The sequence below is a fragment of the Rhynchophorus ferrugineus genome, unplaced genomic scaffold (assembly GCF_030347505.1).
Source record: "Rhynchophorus ferrugineus isolate W39M unplaced genomic scaffold, kcgeb_rfMv2 rfM1, whole genome shotgun sequence".
Classification (NCBI taxonomy): Eukaryota; Metazoa; Arthropoda; class Insecta; order Coleoptera; family Curculionidae; genus Rhynchophorus; species Rhynchophorus ferrugineus.
The window spans coordinates 67,915,787-67,938,124 of NW_027472580.1; the positions used below are offsets into that span (position 1 = coordinate 67,915,787).

General features: G+C 31.1%; 2 protein-coding genes and 3 non-coding genes across 5 annotated transcripts in view; 4 read left to right on the forward strand and 1 right to left on the reverse strand.

The window, feature by feature from the left end:
- LOC143206791 (odorant receptor 49b) overlaps window positions 1–22,338 on the forward strand; it is a 67,075-nt gene that overhangs the window by 14,510 nt on the left and 30,227 nt on the right. The gene's annotated exons all lie outside the window — the stretch shown is intronic.
- The window catches only part of LOC143199381 (uncharacterized), a 31,003-nt gene that overhangs the window by 3,792 nt on the left and 4,873 nt on the right, over window positions 1–22,338 (reverse strand). Inside the window, exons 2-3 of the mRNA XM_076409168.1 lie at window positions 3,597–3,795; window positions 2,884–3,538 (exon numbers count right to left, since the gene is read on the reverse strand). Coding sequence (XP_076265283.1) covers window positions 2,884–3,538; window positions 3,597–3,795 — 854 coding nt within the window. The remainder of the gene's footprint in view (window positions 1–2,883; window positions 3,539–3,596; window positions 3,796–22,338) is intronic.
- Window positions 9,275–9,347, forward strand: TRNAV-AAC (transfer RNA valine (anticodon AAC)). The gene has a single exon. It is a non-coding gene; the product is annotated as a tRNA-Val (tRNA).
- TRNAV-AAC (transfer RNA valine (anticodon AAC)) lies at window positions 12,524–12,596 on the forward strand. The gene has a single exon. It is a non-coding gene; the product is annotated as a tRNA-Val (tRNA).
- TRNAV-AAC (transfer RNA valine (anticodon AAC)) lies at window positions 13,428–13,500 on the forward strand. Its single transcript has one exon. It is a non-coding gene; the product is annotated as a tRNA-Val (tRNA).

Here is a 22,338-nt window from a genome sequence, read left to right on the forward strand (position 1 = left end):
GGAATAATTTGGAGTTTTAATATTAAATTTTTTCAAGTATACTTTCTGGCAATATTATATAATTCTAAGATTTGTCGTAATATATTAAGACTGAAATGGACATAGTCGGATTTTAGTGTAAGCAAAATATTTAGAGCTGAGCTTCCGATATTTTCTATATTTCTTCTAGGAGATGATAGAAGATGCATTAATAAGCGCACAAGAAAACATATGTGTCTATAGCTCAACTCACGGATGCTATTTTAAAAATTTGTTCTTCATATCACGCTTAGATGAACATTAAAGTTCAGAAAATTCTCCTCTCTTATGCATCGTATTTTAGACATCAAATATATTCTGAAATATACATCATAAATAAAAATTATTTTATGTTATATAAGGCACTTCTCAAACTCTATTGATGGCTACCTAAGTCGTGAGCTACTTTTCTATTGTCAAATCATCATTTTGTCAAAATTTGATGATCATATCAACAGTTTATTTAATAATGAAATAGTAATGTTGACGCAAAAAGCATCGAGAAGGCTGTCCATTCTCAAGGATATCTCTACAGACTGACCATATAATCCTTTAATAAGCTTCTTGGACATGAAAATTACTGTGCAGTTTGAGACATGCTTTTACACATTCTGCTTATTCTCAAATTTATGGAAATATAGGTATATAAATATAGATAGGTTATAAATAAATAGATAGTGTTTTCACACTGGATAAATTCATTTTGCAATATTGAATATATATCTGAAGTATCAAAGAAGGGAACATAAAAAAGTAAATACTAAAAAAAAGAGAAAATAAAAAATAAAATTCAGTGTATTTTGATATCAGATATTTTGCATTTTGGACATTAATTTGGGTTTTAAAGAACTCTACTAGGCCATAAAATACTTTGAGGGACTCACGGCAATAAACTTACGTCATATGACAATTGTCAGTCTTGTTTCAATGCTTTAGACTTGACGATTTTGACGACAATGAGAAATAAATAGCCTAAAGGATCAAAACATCCATAAGGCAAGACTTATTGAACAAATACCCAGTTCAACTTTTCAAAAAACTTTCAAACTGTTTAACAGGTTAATTGAAATGTCCCCGGCCTGACACATAGATGGCGCTACTAGAATTAAATCCATATGTTCTTTATTTAGCACTACGTGTATAAATTTGACAGCTGTCGGATAAGTAGTTTGTGAATTATAGCATTTTTAGTGAAGCAACTTTTATTATTTTGAAAAAATTGGATAAAAATTAATTTGGCGTGGTGAAAAAATATTGCTTTTTGAAGGAAAAAAGTAAAGTTCTTGGCTTGATGCCGAGTTTCTGGACACTACCCCAAGAAAATGAACCATCAAGGATTGGAATGCTAAGTTTAGACGTAGTGAAATGAGCACCGAAGACGGCGAACGCAGTGGATGCCCAAAAGAGTTTCTTGCCGACGAAAACATTAAAAAAAACACACAAAATGATTTTGAATGAGCGTAAATTAAAACTTAATAAAACAGCAGACACTCTAAACTAATCAACCGAACGTGTACATCATATCATTCACGAATATTTGGGTATAAGAAAGCTCTGTGCAAAGTGGGTACCGTCCTGGCTTACTTTTCACCAAAATCAACGATGAGTTGGTGATTCGGAGGAGCGTTTGAAGATCAAGCGTAATAAACCCGAGTTTTTGCGTTGATATGTGACAATAAATGAAACATGGTTCCGACATTTCACTCCGAAGTCTAATATATAATCATCCGAGTGGACTGCACACGATGAACCCACTCCAAAGCGTGGGAAAACGCAACATTCGGCTGGTAAGGTTATGGCGTCTGTATTTTGGGATGCCCATAGAATAATTTTCATTTGTTAATTTGAAAAAGAAGGACCACCAACAGCAAATATTACATAAAGTTATTAGACCGTTTGAAGCACGAAATCGCCGAAAAACGGCCGCATTTGAAGAAAAAGAAAGTGCTGCTTCACCAAAACAATGCACCGTATCACAAGTCAGTGAAAACGATGGCAAAAAGGGTTTGATCCGTAAATTGGGCTTCGAATTGCTTCCTCATCCACCGTTTTCTCCAGATTTGGCCTCCAGCCGCTATTTCCTATTCTCAGATCTCAAAAGTATGGTCGCTGGGGAGTAATTTTCGTCGAATGAACAGGTGATCGGCACAACTGAGGCCTCTTTTGAAGCAAAGGACAAATCATACTACAAAAATGTTATTAAAAACTGGGAGGGTCGCTATAATCAGTGTATCACCCTTGAAAGGAATTATATTGAATAAAAGAAAACTAATTTTGCCAAAAAAATGCGTTTTACTATGGTAGGCCGGGAACTTTTCAATTAACCTGTTATTAGACAATTAGCAGACGTTTAGACGAATTATTTTAAAATGTCATTTCGGGTCGTTTTTACATTGCTTGCACCTATTGCAACAATCAAAATGCAAACAGCCATGAGTTAGTCCAGGAAAACCATCCATATCGACACTGAATCGCCGTATTCTTGCATATGATCGTGATTTGTATATGGAGGGTGTAGCTTACTACGAGTTGGTAAAATCATATGATATTGTTATTGCAGATGTTCACTGATATCAATGGAATAAATTGCAAGCTATTTAACCAATAAGTTGTAACAGACGTACGGTTATTATCTTTCAGCTCGAATATGAACTTCTGCAGCTCGTTATTTTGACATGGCCACTTTGCCAGAAAAATTTGAAGAAGTTATAGAAATTGCTGTAAAATAATTTGATTATTATATATCGCTCCAATATCGTTCAACAAATGGTTTATTAGGGTGAGAGTATAATCAGAACACATGCAAATACCTATTGCAATAAATAATTTCTGTAGATTATAATGGAAGAGTACAGACATTCTTACCTATTATTTAGAGCAGGAGAAACATGATTTGGTACCATAGATTGTTGATAATATTGGTAACTTTGCACTCCTTGATTGTTGGTGTTATGATAATTGCTAGGATTTTGATATGCGGTTTCTTGGTAATACGTGGGCCTTGCTGTATTTACTGATGCACTTGGTGATGAATATCCAAAGTTTTGACTAGATGAGTACTGATTTAATATTTGCGGATTTTGTAAAGCGTTAATATAATGTGATAAAAGGGACTGGATATTGACAGAGTTTATAGTTTTGGCGAATGGATGATTGTCAGGTAGATTGGCTTGCAATGTCGAATCTTTCAATTGGTCTGGATATATTCTCAATACTATAACAGGAATGGGTCCCTTATTAGGTCCGGACGGTTCTGATAAACTGGAGCTGAGACCACTGATTTGTCCTTTCTCGTTCACTGTTGAGTATAAAGTCGTTCCAGGTTGTAATACATTATTGGTTTGTTCATAGTGAGTTATAGTTGGTAGGGTATATTGAAGAGACTTTTGTATACTGATATCATGATTGACGGCACCCGATGATGGGGCAAACAGCTTTGTGGAATCTCCCTTGAATGGCGGTATATCATGTTGCGAGTACTTATATACCTGCAGCTTATTGTTTCCTGCACCAAAACTGTCTGAAAATAAAATAAAGAAATTTAGTAAAATAAAATAAAGCATAACATTGTTATTTACTATATCCATATCCCAATGAGTTTTCTATTGTTCGTTTCGAATTTTTACTGCTCGTCGAGTTTTCATTGGGATCAACAATTTCGATGGCGATGATCGCTGGCTGTGATGGTATCTCCTCGCTTGACCCCTGCTTGCCTTTTATATTTTTCTTTTTTGATTTCGCCCAAGTATCGTGTGGAATGCAGATGAGAACGACGAACTAAAAATAAAAGTTTCAATGTAGATGATTTACGACGGTTTTTAAAATAGTGAAATTTAATAGCTGGTATCAGGTATCAGTCAGATGTTGACCTAGAATAAGATGAAAATTTGTTGAACTTTTTTTGGTAACATTTTATTTTCCTAATATTTTTTTTCTATACGATGTTTATAGTGTAATTATAATTATTTTAAAATATTGTTTAATATAGTAACAAACACATTATTGACAGTAGTATCTCTTAATAATAATATATAACATATTGGCTAAAATTTCACTAGTTTAATGTATTTTAAAATTGCCCTGAGAATATATCAACTCATCCAATGCGCGAAACAAATGTTTAATAAGTTTTGTTATTCGATAATTAAAACACTGTTTTATGGCATGAAACTAATTACAAATTGAAACATATTACAAATAGATTTTATTATTTTATTGGTGTGCTATTATATATTAATGATTAAAACTAGATGAATTACAACAGGCCGGAATCAAAATAGCAACTAGATGTAAATGTGGAACGCACACGCATAATTGTAACAGTCGAGAAGGTTACAGGTACATGCATAAGCTGAAGATAGAAATGGTTGTTATAATGGTCATTATAAAAAATACATACAAATATAATGGTATAGAAAATAAGTACTGATCTAATCTGTAATGTATTTATCTAAATTAATAAATCAATTACAATTTTACATAAAGTGACTGAATTTATTTTCAGCCATTATACTATTTGTTACATTTGGCATCTCTGTTTTAATTTACTATACTTTATTTTATTTTAAAAATTATGTCAATTGTGTTAAAATTTATGATTGCATATTCATTTCAAAGATATGCGCTAGCGCTGGCCTAGAGTCTGTAACATTTTCTGACCAAAATGTACGCGTCCGATTTGGCAGAGAAAATAATTTGGTACATCAAATAATGTTGGATTGACCAAGAACATCGCGGTTATGCTTGAAAATATATAGAACTCGAGGAACGAATCAAACTCGAACTCCTAGCAATACTCGCAAATTTTGACTTGACGAATTTTACGTTGGTGTTTGAATCTACAATCATACAAAATTCAATTGACATTAAGGACTTCAACTTCAGAATTTGATGGTATGGTTGTTATAGACCGATGTCCTTAAAGTCAATAACATCAACATAATAAAAATAGTAAACCAACTCTGACAGTGGTGTTCATTTAAGGACTCATCACCATAAACACTGCCCAACTTTTGATGAGCTTAAAATGTGTATTCCCTTTTTGGTCCAAAGCAATTTTTTCAAAGGTTTCAATGATCCGCAACCTTGCGGTATGTCGATTATTACATCATGGAATAACGGGCTACAAAATACCCAGAAATATAATCTCAGATGTTGAACACGGGCGGGGTGCCAGTAGCACCAACTAGTACACGATAACGAATATTTGACAACCCCGAGACGTTTATCTGGGAAATTATTGAAGGGTACTTTCATTCATTCGGTGACTGGCCATCGTTCAGTTCATACGTGCCACCATCGACTGCCCAAGTCTCGTCTTCAGGTAACATCGCTGCCAAACCTTTTTTATCTATTTGTATTTTCCACTTTTTAATATAACTTAAAAAATTCGGTCACACCATGTAAACTCCACTGATTCATTTCATCTTACGTGACCGTTATCCTTTTTTATGCAAAATTTTGAATAATTTTAATAATTTCTTTTGCCATTTTACTTTTGTTCCTTTAACATTACGTTTTTTAAAATATATATTCATCATTAAATTTTATTTTAATGCTGGAAAAATTAACTTTAAAATCCATTTCATTATTTTCATTTAATTTTTTTTTAAATTTGTCAAAATTTTTTTCTTTGGCAATCTTTTGAACTCTTAGAGCTTTTGACATCACTATCTAATCAACGGCCTCTCGACTAGACATTTCTTTCGGCGCTGTGTTTAAATCAGAATGTCTTCTCTCGCTCGCAGTCTCAGTCATATTGGCAGACATTTTGATTTGGAAGGCTTTGAGCAGCTTCGATCGGATACCGTCGTTATTTGTTTTCTCTCTATTACCGTATTATATTACCGTATTAGTATTACCGTATGTGGCTACAGATTAGTCACAGAGCAGCCCCAGCAGCCCAGAAGCTAGGTACCGATTGCAGTCACAGTAGCCTCTTCATATGTTCACCGCGATACCAGAATTGCCAACGTCTCGTCGTTGAAGAAAATAAGCTGCCGAACGTTGAACTACCGAATTCCCCACAGCGTCGATTACGGGAGCCCTGTTTAAAAATTAGTTTGTTTTCAGCGTCATCGATAGACCACATTCAAGTGCCAAAGCAACGATGAAGCAGTCGTATCTGTACGGCCGAAAGATATCACCAGCGGACAACCGTAGCATAATATTCACACGTCACAATATTCCTTTAGTTCAACTTTATAAAGCAGTTTTGTTTTATCATATCCATATGTTTCAAAGCTCTTTGTATACAGCATACTTTTTTGTTGATACATCTGTATTTTGGATTTTTTTGATGTCATGTAAACACTACTGTTTCTCATTTCATTTTCATTTATTTTTACCTGCATTCACTGAGTCATGTAATTCACCCTAAAATGCTAAATTATTATTTCATTGAATAAGTATTATTGAATATATGCGGTTTTAAAGCCCTAGAAAAAATCGGAAATACATTTTTCCCAAACTTAATATTGCGAAGTTGCAAGGTATTTGTTGTACTAGTTTATGTAGTCTATAAAACAAATAAAACAGCTACCGCATTTCATCAAAAGTTATGACGGTAGCACGTCCTAATGTTACCGCATCAATTTTGTAGACGTTTGACAATAAACTTGATCAGTATCAATACAAATGAAATTTTATAGACTGACTAAATAACATGTTCCGACGCATCATACAACATTCTGTATTTTTTTAACTAGGAGACTTAACTAACAAAATGAGAAGGAAAAATCCGCTCCAAGTTTAAAACGAATTTAGATTTTTACAAACTGCGTCTTTATTCGACGTCATATATTATGTGCCTTGGCTGTTTTATTGTAAGGAATATAGTTAATCACAACAATAATTAAACAAATTTAACATCTTAATATTAAACTTGATATTAAATAAGTATTGGTATTAAAAGTAAAACTTTCATAAAATAAGATATTTAAAAATAATAGACCATTAAATCTCTTCATATATTTTTAACATACTTTCATTGACTGTGTTGTAACGTTTTAAAATGATTACATTTATTACGTTTTCACATAAATATATTACGCATCGAGTGTATGTAATACAATATGATACGGAACAAGCATTTTCAAGCAAGAGGTTAAATTTTAGGTCAGTTTTCTTTAATTATTTTTTCTTTGCTGAACTATTCCTATACGGTATAGAACGTAAATAACTTTCACTTTCGTACACCATAAGCAGCGTCATACCAATATTTCCTTATACATACATACCGTTTAAAAATTTTAATTATAGTAACTGTTTTTAATTAATTAATTAATTAATTATGTTATCAGATCGTCCGGCCTATATTTAGGAAGAAAATGGATTTTGAAAACAATTAACATTTTTTTAAGTATCTAATATATAAAGACAAGTTCTATCTCAAATGATGCAAAAAATCCATTCAGTTTGGTAGATTTAGCTCCCTTTGAGTTCAAATGTAAAAGGTGATTCTCTTTGAAGAAAAAGGCTAAAAAGTTCTAGAAGTGTATTTGTATAGAGTTTTGTAGAATATCTTTAGCGTTGACATTAAATAATTAGAATTTCGCGGGAACAACTATACTGAAGTTCGGAGTTCTCTAGAAATATGTTAAGGATTACACAGTAAAAACTGAAATCGAATAAATCAAGATTCGTCCTTCACTACAAGGACGGGAGACACCTAGTATCAGTACAGTGATGTAGCATCACATATATTACAGGTCAATTTTAAGTGATTTGTAAATAATAATAAACTTTATTTAAACAATGATTAACAGCATTTTCAGATGGTTTTTATATACTGTTCATATAACAATAACGTTAGTCGTTACAAAGTTAGTCTTGGAAATATTGCCCAAAGTTTTTTTACAATTTTACGATATCTTCTAGACAATATACGATTCAGTGAAGAAGTTCGCAGGCTCTGACGCATTAAACAGATCGATTAATTCACGCACATAGTTCAGCGTCTTGAACTGTTTATTCGTCCAAGTTTACTGCATTGATCGGAACAAATAGTGGGCGAATGGAACTGTTTTATGAGATTGCTACGTATGAGGAAACTTCCCACCACAAGCGAGTAATTTGTGACTTTGTGAGTTATCATGGATTCTTTAACCATTTCTGTCCCCTTTTTTAATCAAGCTCATTGGTCAGATCGTTCAATAGTTGTAGTTTTTGTACTTTTCCGCAGTCATCCTCTGTCAGTTTCCATAAATTCGTAACTGTTATTTCACGCCTTATTTTTTTCTATTTAGTGTAAATGTTAATTGACTATTTGGATAGTCCACATGTCTAAATTTTCAAGCCTGCTCGAGTTTTAGCTGGTCACCGCATTCGAATAACGGTCTGTATGATAAAGTTTCGGTTTATTCAATCACGTTTCCAAAAATACAGCCTCGGCAATAAAAGCGTCATAAATTCTTATACAACGATGTCTCGAACGATGTAGGAATTCTTCCTGGCCATGGTCAAATTTAAAAAAAAAACAATAAAATCATGAAAGCATAGCAAAATCCCTAGAGGCACTTGTGGCAAAAATAGTTATTAAGAAACAGTAAGGATTTTAAAAATGACTGAGGAAAAAGTCCTCTATCAAGTGCCATAAAAGTATTCGAATAAGTTTTCAGAGTGTGCTAATGAACAATCGGAAAAGAGCAGGTAAATTCCAAATCGAATCGCTGTTGTATAGATAAGTTTTTCGCAGTCTGCCATTGGATTTGAATACTGTTTTCGACTATATAAGGATACCCTGACCTTCACCTTGGGATGGAAATATTTCACGGACAAGGGCAAGGAGACACTATACTAATATTTCTATACACATATCAATATTATTTGTAAAATAGAGTGGGGCAAAAGTCTCGCTACCATTTTGATTTAACACTAAGGTGAGGGAAAAGTCCCGCTAGATGTTTAGCTCAGTTTCGCTTTAACTATTTTGTTGTGTAGACGTCCAAATTTTATTATGGATAAATATACGCTACAAGAACGAGCAAAAATAGTGAAAATATTTATTGAAAATAATCGTTCCATTATTGCCACTCAGCGGAAATTGCGTCAATGGTAGCAGGATTTTTGCTCCACCTTATATATAAACTAGAGTTCAATTTAAATATAATGCTGTAAAATAAATTACGGCAGGATTATCGAACCAGAGATTTATTTTGGTCTTAATATATATAGAACGCCAACCAATAAACATAAATAGGTTTTTAATGTAGATTATTACTTTTATTTGAAATGTCTTAGTGCAAAGTAAAATCAAGTTTCCGTGGTGTAGTGGTTATCACATCCGCCTAACACGCGGAAGGTCCCCGGTTCGATCCCGGGCGGAAACATTACTTTTTATTTTTCTACGCAACATGTAAAAATTATTTAAGCCGATTTTTCCTCAAACTTGAATATCAAACCCACACAAAAAGAAATTATTCACGGATTTATATGCTCCGCCTTTCTATGTTAATGAGTCGTGTTGATGAATGATGTTTCAGTTATATATATTTTAGTTATCATTGCAATAAATTTATATTATCTGAACTACATTAAATAAACCGTAATTTTAATCGCGCCGAATCCCAATAGCAAATAAGACGACACGACATGACTCGTATCATTGTGTATACATACAAAATGTAATACAATGTGTATTAAAACCAAGAATGGATAAAAATAAACGTTGAATGCATTATAACTTAATTACAAGATAGTATGCGTATAGAAATTATTCTTCATCATCTTTTTTAAGTTGGGTAGTACTATTGTACTCTAAATTATGCGGTATACAAATATAATTTACCCAAGTAATTGCATTAGAATGTGTTATATATATGCGCAATAGAAAAGCTCATTTTTAACTAAAAATTGTTATTTTCAATCAATTATGTGGCCTCCGAACAACGATTAATTTTTGACAAAAGCTAAAAATGTTCAAGTGTCAAATACATATATTTTATTAAAGGCAATATACCTACTAGTGTGTTTGCATTATAATGTTTTCAATCATATTTCGTGTGTTAATTTGTTGTCTATATTTCATACCTGAAATAGAACTCGATTATCTTTTTATTGTATTTGAGAGTGGTACCTTTAACATCAGGGGTTTGACGTGAAATGGACTTAAATCACTACCATTCAAGACGGTATTCTGCCTTACCCCGCCTGGTTACTGACGATGGTTGTATATTGGTCGATTTTACATTGTTATTGTATTTGGACCATCACAATTATAAACAATCGTAAAATGACAGCAATGTCCCAATTAAATACGAACTGCGACTATTTCAACAGTAGCTGGGCAGTCCAGTTATCTTAAGCACCCCAATTTTTTTTTATAAAGCTATGTGTTGAAATAAATTTATATTATGTTGAATTATATATAACATTTTAGATTTTGATGAAATATAACCAGTGAATGATGATAAAATTACACTCCCAAAGCTAACAGGGCCCCTATGAGCGTAGGAAACGTAGGAGAAACTGGAAAGATAGGTACACGGATAAAATACTATCAGGGATGTGTGATCTTTGGCTGAACACTTGATGGGTATTGGCTAGAAGATTCAGATCCATAAAGTCGAGAAACATATGTTGTATAATATTAGAAGTTACAATATACATTACATATAAGTTAATGAGCTATACGAAACTGAAGGAATCTGAGATTAGGAATATTGATATTTACTAGTAAAAACGAATTTCTAAAAAAATGTGTTAAAGAGATCTATATTAAGGTTAGAATCAAAACTGGTTAAATACAAACCAATATTAGTATACGAGTTACTATTTGAAATAGTAACATGTTAGAGAAACACTGACAGTGATTGATACCGAACACTGCTTCGCCAAACCTTTGCTGAAATTCAAATCGATGCTGAAGCATACAGAAAAAAATTCAACAGGTATTGAACTATTAACTGGGTTAATCTTATTCCGATCTTTATTAATACCGTCTATTTTGTATAGTATTTAAAATGTTATCAAAGCATTAACTGTGTATATATAATCCCAGAGAAATGCCACTGATGTAATCGATAAATGGCACTTGTAATGGCAGTGAATAAAACAACACAACAAGTTTTCTGTTTTCTAAATAAAATGTTAAATAAAAATGCATCGTTAAGAAATAAGAGGATAACATACAATATTACAAAATAGATAAAATCAAAATCATTTTAAATAGTATGAGAAACTAGATTGATAAGAAAGAAAATTAAACAAGATTGTTAACAAAATTGTTAAATTAATGTAGAAAATATATTTAAAATGATTTAATTAGTTATTTCTTTTAGTTATTACTCTTGAGTAAGTCCTGAGTAAATTGGTTAGCTTTTTAAGTGAAGAGCTTTGGATGAATTGAATTTAGAAAATTATTTGTTAATAATATGTTAAAAGGAAAGTCAATTATCAGTTAAGTTAAAATAAATAGGTTTTTGGCAAAAATAAAAACGTGCATGGACAGTTAAAAATAATAAAAGAAAATACGTTAAACTTTCAATTGTCAATTTTACGCAACATTATTAGATATAATGACAATAAACACATCTCTCAGAATTGTCTATTTTTCGGTTATTATTGTTTGCTCTTAAGCCTTAGAAAGAAGATTTCACTAAAGTGAATAAAGTCGTAATAAAAATAATTTTTTATTTTGAATAATATGTGATTTAATAAGTAGTGAGGATAATAATATTAACTTACTCCCATGCACATTAAGTCCAATGCTCTTCTATATTTCATACCTTTTTCTTAGATTAATTTAAAATATATTTATGTTTATAATATAGTACAGATATTATTATTATTATTATTTTATATAACCATTTAATGGCTTTTCTGATAGTCTGATTGACATCTTTTTTTATATGGGTTTAGGTTTACAAGTAACCTTGACACTTCATTGTTTAGTTAGCCAACTGTAACGACATATTAATTATATTTATGTCAATGTAATGGTTATATTGATGTAATGCTTTATCGTTATATAGTCTTTGCAATCGAAATTTAGATATAAAAATGAACCTATTAATTTTCCTTATTTAAATACAGTTATATACCCAAATAAGGTGTAAGCGAATATCTCATGGAGTGAAAGTAAAATCTAATAGTTATACCATCGCACAGATCGAATAAATATTGGCGATAAGCCGTAATTGTAAGCAAAACCAGCACGAAAACTTTCTTTTTGTCGTCCATTCTTTGAGAATACACAAAATGATCGCGACATATTGTTGATGGAGGACGACGGTTAGATACCAAAAAGCTATAAAGAAATCATCAGTATATTAACGACATCTAATTTATGAATAATTGGATGATAGAAAGTGAAATAGAAATTGTGATATATTTTATTTTAATTAGTATTATCAAACACATATGTCCGATTCTTTCTAAGAATAACAACAAAACGTGAGAATAATTTTCGAAAATGAATAAATATAATATTTTATTATTTAATGGAATAATAAACTTTTTTAAAGATACCTATAGAGGTGTATGATCTATTAAATAATTTACTAAAGTTTCCGTGGTGTAGTGGTTATCACATCCGCCTAACACGCGGAAGGTCCCCGGTTCGATCCCGGGCGGAAACATTACTTTTTTTTGAAAATACTTTCGTAAAGTACAAAAATGTGAATATTAAAAGACGAAAAATAATATGTAGGCATATATATTTATTTAAATCACTAGTATGTATTTAATTTAATATTTTACACATCAATTAGCAATCACCAACACTGCCAATAACATCATTGATTGATCATATAAAAATAATGTTAAGTAAGGAATAAGTATGATAAGTAGGGATTTACCAAAATTTAGAAAATCAATCGTTACTGTTACAATACAATCATATATGGTTCTTATAAATATGTATTATTTTGAAAGCTCTGACACATTTTAGTCCCCTGGTGGGCAATCAATCCCATCTTCAAAACGTAGATATCCAAACTGGATTTTTAACCTAACATCTTTTTATATGAAAATGCACCCTATCTATGTGAATAAAATTTTGAACACCAAATGATTAAACATTGTTTTGAATACTCAAGACACTAAAGTAAGAGGGGCTTGTGTTTAAACGGAATTGGAAAACATGAAAACTAAATTTTCTTGCTTATTATTTTCCCGTAATTGTTTTCAAGTATAGCAAACATTAAGTTTTAAAATTATCAGGTGATCATATTATTTGTTTTAAAGAAAATAAAAGTGATTTAAATCCATATTCTGTATCAATTTAATATGTTTTATATTGGAAATAATTTAATGTATATTTTTGTTGTAAATATATGTTCGCTAGAATGATTAGATTCACTGTTTTAATTATTACTATCTGATTGGATCTTAAAGAAACAAAACAATGTTACGTTGTAGAATTATTAAAAGTACCGTGAGTAAAAAACAGCAGCAAAAATTTATATCAAGTTTCCGTGGTGTAGTGGTTATCACATCCGCCTAACACGCGGAAGGTCCCCGGTTCGATCCCGGGCGGAAACATTACTTTTTTTCACCATTATTAAAATATACTATTTCACATATCTCAGCCAGTGGTTACAACAAATATTATATTAATTTTCGGTCAATTTCTTTTTAACGCTTTTCTTCTTGATTCGTCCTTGAATATATAGTGTCAATGCTTTATATCGAAAATTGTCCTATCTCAAAAATGAAGTGTAATCATTTTATTTTCGTAAAGTAACGTAAAGTTATCCCCACAATTTGTGCCATCTCCGCAAGTTGAATTTTGTTCAATTTTCTTACTTGTTTAATTTAGATGCACTCCATAATAATGACCCTTTCTTTATATATAATGGAGATTGTTTAAAAATGTAGAGGCAATAAAAGTGAACTAGTTATTTTTCTTTATTTCATTTAAACTTTCAAACATGTTTGTTCTGTGATTTTTATAAGATATACAAAATTATAAAATATATTCTATATTCTCTGGAAAAAGCAAATTAAATATCGGAAAGAAAGTTACGAAGAATTGTTCAAAAATATTCACATTCTTCACTTTGGTTTTCTTAGAATACAAGTTCATTTAATTATTATTTAACAAAATATATAGATGTAGTAGGTATGTCAGGCTAATATCATAAACTGGCGATGAATAACAAAATACATACAGTGTCAAGTTAGGTAAAAGCATTATGAAGTTAGATACAAATGCAGTGAAGTTAGAGACATTATCTATAGCAACACAAAAGCCGTTTGTTAATCTGTTCACAAGTGTGATATGAGTGTATAAAAGGATACAGCGGTCTTACAATAAATTAGACGGTATACAAGACTAATATCGAATTATTAGAGAGGATTCTATATACATTTTGAAGATATACGTGTTTAAAGGATGAACTTTTTTTGTCCGGGTTGGTGTAAATGTTGAAATTAGTGCAGAGACGTGAATTTATTTTGAATAATCATTGAATAATCAATATTCTGAATAATCATTGGACAAAGACGCAAAGAAGTAATATTCTGTAGATATTAATTCGTGAAAGGTAAAATACAATATTTTTGACAGTGGTAGTCATTGACTGTATAGTGTACTGATATCAATTTTACATTTATAGATTAATTAATAGCTGTAGTATATTCAAAATAACAATGTACTTACGGTAAATATTATGATGTCGAATGTATTTCCTATCTCAGATTGTAAATTCTTAAAATCAGACGCTATTTTTTCTTCTAATTTTATTCTAGTTGAAAAGATATAATGCTGTCTGAAACGTCAGAACATGTAACCGAATCAGCCTATAAAATTCGCCCGATTATAAAATGTCTGCAATATTTTTCAAAACATTAGAGATAATAATTGCAGATTATAAACTGGCTTTCGCGCATTGCTTATTTTCTTTAATTGCAGGTTGCTGTTTAATATTTATGATTGCTTTAATTGAAAATGTCGAAGTCTAAAGTGTAAATATAATATAACAACTCTAACCTACAAACTATTGTGGCTATATAAGTAACTCTAGTTTGAGTCTTCCGATAATATATGCGTTAAATGTACTATAATGTTAGAATATATTATATTTGGTAGCATTATTTTTGTTTTATTACTTTATTTAAATTAGAATGTTGTTATGGAAAAGCCAAAATTAACTAAAATAAAAAGGTGATGCGCGAACATTGCGACATAAATTTAAATAACGTGAGTTCACTATTTTATTGAAAGGACTATATATGTGTAATAAAAGAATGAAAGACTTAATGATGTATAGGGTTTATTAGGGGTCGATGTTGACAGCCTGTTATAGTTAATCTGGCTGCTTAATCTGCCATTTCATATTAACTGTTGCCAAATAGCTATGGCAAGTTACCTGATTGAGCAGCACGTCCACATGATAACACCTGAGTATTAAAATACGTGTTCGTCAGCGCAAATGTTGCATGCCTTCTTCTCATTGACTCGGGTTTGAGGAACAATCATTCAACACTCGTATATTAAACAAAAACTACATTGACTGAGAACATTGCTGTCATTGAAGACGACATATACACCACCACCTGTACCACATAGCGGACATAAAGATGGCATGGATGGGCAGTTGAATTAGCCGCCAAGATCGTGAGATTTGACAGATTTAAACCTTTCTAAAGGGATTATTTAGAGTCTAAACTTTACAGTCACCATCGCTAAAATTGAGCTGTATTTACCGTCGTGAGAAGCTACGACAAACATTTGAACGACATTATACTCTATACACATAGACCTTTCAAATAAAAAATAATTTAGTTAATACTTCACATCCAGTTTGTTTCATTCAATTTCAACATCGACCCGTTAATATTGTGAAACCCTACACAAAAGCCATTTCATAAAAATTATTAGGACTTTAATTATTCATTTAATAACATTCGGATAGGGTTGTAGAATGCTTGATAAATTATTATCGGATTTCTCCTCACTATAATAAACGAGATCGATAAAGATTAAGTTATAATTAAGTTTATTGTAAACAATAATAACAACATGATATAAAAAATGATCAATATGTGAATATTTATAGAAGTTAATTATTGGCCAATAAATTAGTTGTAAAGGATATTTGAGCTTTATTGTAAATCGGTAAAATTTTATTCGAGGTATAACCCATCCATAGCTCCGACATCTCCAACGAGCGATATATACGAATAGACACATTTTTTGGTAACTTTATAAGAAGTGAAGCGCTGCTTAGACAGGTCACGACTCATGGGGGCAAGAAGTAATCAGGAGGAGTAAGGTCTGGAAAATACAGGAGGTGACGTAGCTCTTTCCATTTTAATATGTCCTAGTATGTTCTCATCGGTTTTGCAACACGTGGTCGAACGTTGTCACGCTGAAGAATAACATTGTTGTATTTATCGCTCATTTTCCAGCAATTTTTAGCTAAAAGATTGGAAACTAGAAAGATTTAGGTAGAAAGATTTGGATTATTCTAATGGATCCACTATTCATCACCACTAACAATACGATGCAAAAAAATATCTGATATTGCCGTTGAAGCAGCAGTTCCCACATAACCAAACACCTTTCAGTGTCTCTGGTTTCTGTTCATACGGCACAAAATATCCAAGCTTCTGGATCATTCCCATGTCCTTCAAGTGATTGTAAATTTTTTAATTGTGTTACTCCTAAAAATTCTGCACATTCTTCTTGCCTTTTCAACATCTTTTTATCATCATCGAGTAATGCCTTCATTTTTTTTTGGCTGCCCTGAACGCTCTTTATTTTCGGTGCTAAAATCACTACTTTTAAACGTCGAAACCAGTATTCACATGTTGAAATCTATGGAGCATAGTTGTCTTAACACATAAGCTTAACACAATATTCGATGACTTTCAGTCCCGTTTTTTTTAATTAAAGATTTATATTATAAAGATATATATTTATAAGTAAATATATTATGTGAATTTAATGAACCGTTTGTATCAAAAAAAAATAAAAAGTACAAATTAAGATATTTTCAACGGATTAACAAAGTGTTTTTTCAAACTTCGAAGAAATGACATGTACTGAAAATGTGAAGCCCGTCAGTGAGACTTCACAGTAACTCCAGCTGTTGTAAATCCTTAAAAATTAACTTATAGGCCATTTATATTATATTTTGTTATTACTCATGTTAATGTGTATTGAGTATTAACAGGTGAATTGAAAAGTCTTCGGGCTGACACATAGATGGCGCTACTGGAATTAAATCCATATGTTTTTTAGTTAGTCTTAACCCTCAAAATATGCGTGTATAAATTTGACAGCTGTCGGATTATTAGTTTGTGAATTATAACATTTTGAGTGAAGCAAGTATTGTCATTGTGAAAAAATGGATAAAAAGGAATTTCGCGTGTTGATAAAATATGTCTTTTTGAAAGGAAAAAATAGAGTTGAAACAAAAACTTGGCTTGATGCCAAGTTTCCGAACACCAGGAAAATCAACCATCAAGGATTGGTATGTTAAGTTTAGACCTGGTGAAATGAGCACCACAAGACGGTGAACGCAATGGACGCCCAAAAGAGGTTGTTACCGACGAAAACATTTAAAAATCCAAAAAAATGATTTTGAATGACCGTATATTGATATTGAATGAAATAGCAGACACTCTAAAGATATCAACTGAACTTGTACATCATATCATTCACGAATATTTGGGTATGAGAAAGCTCTGTGCAAAGTGGGTGCAGCGCGACCTCGCTTTTGACCAAAAACAACGACAAGTTGATGATTCTGTGTGTTTGAAGATGATCAAGCGTAATAAACCAGAATGTTTTCATCGATATGTGACAATGGATGAAACATGGCTCCATCATTTCACACTGAAGTCTAATCGAGAGCCATCTGAGTGGATTGAGCACGATGAAACCGCTCCAAAGTATGGGAAAACGCAACAGTCGGCTGGCAAGTTTATGGCGCCTGTATTTTAGGATATGCATGGAATAATTTTCATTGACTACATTGAGAAAGAAGGACCATCAAGGACTATTACATAGCGTTATTGGACCATTTGAGGACGAAATCGCCGAAAAATAGCCTAATTTGAAGAAAAAGAAAGTGCTGCTTCACCAAGACAATACACTGCGTCACAAGTCAGTGAAAAGAATGGCAAAAATCCATGAATTAGGATTCGAATTGCTTCCTCATCTACCGTATTCTCCAGATCTGTCCCCCAGCGACCTGTTCTCAAATCTCAAAAGAATGCTAGCTGGGAAGAAATTTTCGTCGAATGAAGAGGTGATCGCCGGAACTGAAGCCTATTTTGAAGCAAAGCACAAATCGTACTACAAAAATGATTTGGAAATGTTGGAGGGTCCCTATAATCAGAATATCACACTTGAAGGAGTTATGTTGAATAAAAAAAACTAATTTTGCCAAAAAATGTGGTTTACTATGGTAGGCCGGGGACTTTTCAATTGACCTGTTATATTTATAAGATGTAATTTGTAATTCCAGGTTTGCGAAAAGCCGAATATGTTTCTCAATAAACTTAGTTATAAAAAGTAAAAAGGTGTCGGCTAAATTATTAATAAAATCGTTAGTAACAAAAATAATGTCAAATAGCAAGTTAAAAATGCTTTGCCTGCGGTTTTTCAGTATAGTGTCAAGAAAGGAAATAACTTTACCTTTTGATAATCATATAATTCTTCTTTTGTGCTTTTCCCTTTAGATGAAAAACTAAATATATTTATGGAGCTTCCATCTTAATCATGCAACTATATTTGGCAATATATTTTTTGAGCACAAAAACGTTCAGGACGCCTATTATGCATTATAATAACTAATATAATTTTATAAATTCCATTTTTGCTAAAAAGGCACTACTTTCTTTGATTTAACACTTTATTAGTTCTTTAACAATTAATTAGTAATCTTAATTCACTATAAATGAAACATAGTTATCTTATTATGTGCACATGTTGCACTGTATGTAATTATTTAAATAAATGATTAACTTACTTGAAATCGATTAAGCAATGAGTTTAAGATTTATTTAACTTATGTGACTGGTTTATTTCGCAACTTGTTAAGTCAATAATAAATTTCTTCTTTGGTAATAGGCTGGTCGACAGATGATGATTTATGTCTATATTTAAATATTTTTCTTAGACAAATACTCGTTAAACAGCCAATAATATTTTTGTAGTATAAACAGTTATCTATATAGTATTAAATAATGATGACGTGCATAATAAGTTGCATAATTAGTTATTTTAAATTTTTGATCTATTAAGTTTACAAAATTTGGCGATTTATAACCTTTAATTATTATCACTAATGCTTTAAAGTATTATGCACGCATTTAGCAAACCTCGAATCGAATTTTATAGACTGATTCGGTTACATGTTCTGACACAGAAACCCAGTTAACTGAAACTCAGTTAACTACTCAGTTATTAGTTTAGTCACCATTTCAGATGAAATCAGGCATGTGAGAAAAAATGGCCAGACAAAAGTTTAAAGGGATTTAGGAGACTGAACAACTCGATGAAAATTTTGTAAGCTTTTTATCCTGGAAAGCCTATAGGGTGTTGTTTATCTTTCTTACAATAGCAGTACAAAAAATAGTAATACTTTCTTACATTAGTAGATATTATTTTTGTACCAAATGTATGTATTTAAAGAGCGCATAAATTAAAACCTAACTTTCAGAATATAAAGATGGTAGTGTTTAGTAAATATGACTCCTTCAAAAAATACTTTTGAAAAAGTAAACAAAATAAAAATTTTAATGGAACTGGTCAAAATTCAAACTCTATACCCAATATCATATCATTATTATATTATGCGTCATTAAATATTAAATAGTTGTACTTTGTTGTACATGTACTTTGGATAAAAAAAATACCAATAATTTCATAATGTGGTCGATCGTAGGAAACGTTCACATTAATTCATTGAAACTATGAACCATAAGATAGTTTACCAAATTGTAACCTCGTTTCTTGATAGAAAAAATACTCATATTTAAAGTTTAGGATATTTGATCACGCTAAATGGTAATCAGGGAATAAAAATGTACAAAATTGCGCAAAAGATAGCTTTATTAACAAACAAATTCATGGTTTCACCATAGTTTTTAGATTTTAGTCACTTGACTTTAAATAGACAAAATTATTAAGAAATAATTTTATGTGAATTTATTGAAACGTTTGCATTAAACAAAAAAACAATATTAAAATAAGGCAAACTTTTATAATCATAAAACAATTATTTCGTTTTCCAAACAAAAATGGTTTAGTGAAAATAAATGTTATATCTGCAATTAATATATGTAGTATATAAACAATTACTGTTTACGGATAATACTGAAATAAAAAAAAACACTTTCACTAACCGCAAGACAACACGAACCGTGAATAAATTGTTGACAATGAAGAAGCTTAAGTTTATTTGGAGGACAAAGATACATTGATTTATAAAAAATCAGAGGAAGGCTGGAGAATATAGGACTATTTCTAGAGCTTTTCAAATCTTAGGCTTTAATTGTACTTTAATCAGCGCTATATATTTATGAAAATGTAAAGTATTGATCTAAATAACTATTTACGACATTCACTATTTCTGTTAAACAAAAAACAAAAATATAAAACGTTGCTGCTCAGTTTTTAGGTCAGCAGTCAATATTAAATATCAATCAAGCTCAAACTCTCAAAAATCTTTCTAACCGCTTACCAGTTGAATTAAGTTTTAGTAGATCTTTGCATGTGATGCAAGTACATGCAAGTACCAAATAATTAATTTGTAACCTAATAATATAATTAATTTATAATATAAACAGTATAATGTAATGAAATTGCCACGTTTGATTTGAACAAGGTTTCACATGTTCTTATAATTGCTGTTTCTGCCAATAAACAATGACTTCGAGGGTTTTTTCCTTTTAATAAAACAAGAAAAATACGGAGTGCCGCAAGTACATGTTTTCAGGCACTAAACTCTATATTAAAAAAATCTATCTATAAAATAAAAAAAAATCTATAACGTCGTTATTTTAACGGAACGTAACTTTTGCAGTTGTGAGGTTAAAGTCAGTATAATATAATGGCATATGTATCGAATCATGACATTTCATACTTATAGTTAATGAAATCTATGGCAAAAACCAAAAAATAATTAACGATACACCTGATATTAACCCATTTCATTTTTTGGCATCTTTATATGATATGAAAGGCTCCTTAGATGATAATAGCTATATCCTTATTATAGTTTTATTAGTTTTCAACTTTCAAGCAAGCAACTAATTCACTTAGTTTTTGATAACACCCAATATTACTTAATATAAAAATACAACCTAAAGATGCTTATTAACTGTAGGCATCATATTTTATCATTTTTACAACAAAATGATTAAAAATAAAAATTAAAAGCATTAAAAAAAATGTTGACTTAAAATCAGAGATATTTCAAAGGTAATAAGTGTCCAATTTTACGATATGGTGTTCTACAGCAGACTATTTCAATATATATTATTAGTCAAGCCTCTTTGCCAGATGATAGTAATTTATATGTACACCCAACATTCATATATACATAATCTTCAGTAATTTTTTTAAAAGCTAATATCGTTCAGGTACTTGCTCATCAGGTATTCCTCATCATTTTTCACATTAAAAAGGAATTTACTGGGAGAAATATATATCAATCAAAATGTTTTCCCTTATTTTATATAAATATTTCCTACCTTTTTGATAACATAGTTACTGACGATCATTAGTAGTAGTACGTTAAACTATGCCATCGCATTTAAATGTCTGGAAATAATGCTTGAAAGTTATGTGATAGTTTCAGCTGGGTTTTCGTCGAATAAGTCTTGAAATTCATTGTCTTTGGATTTATTTAATCCTCCGATGATTTGGGCTTTAGCAGCAGATTTATTCAAATTAAACAACAAAAGTAGTAAATGACGAAAATATAAATTGGAGTTTAGTGATTAGTGTTTGTACACATGAATAACACGATAACGCTAAATAGGAGATTGTCATTTTATGTAGATAAATATCAAAACTATCAAAATTAACGATTGGGTGAGGTTTGCATTGATACTCCGCATTTTCACTAATAGATTTTCCTGATTAAAATACATGAAAGCAGATAATAAATTTAATATAATGGAAAGGAGAAGAATTTTTAGTATATGGTTATTAACGGAATTAAATTTTAATTCTTCTCATTCTATTTTATATAGTTGTCGTTTCGCCAACGGCGGTGCGTGGTTCAATACTTTGGTGGTGCACAACGTTAGGTAAAAAAATTGTCCGTCATTTTATCAAAATTCCCGTTTCGACACAGATTATTACATCCGCAAGCTACATATTTAATGTGCCCTCGGGCCAGCATTAACATATGACTG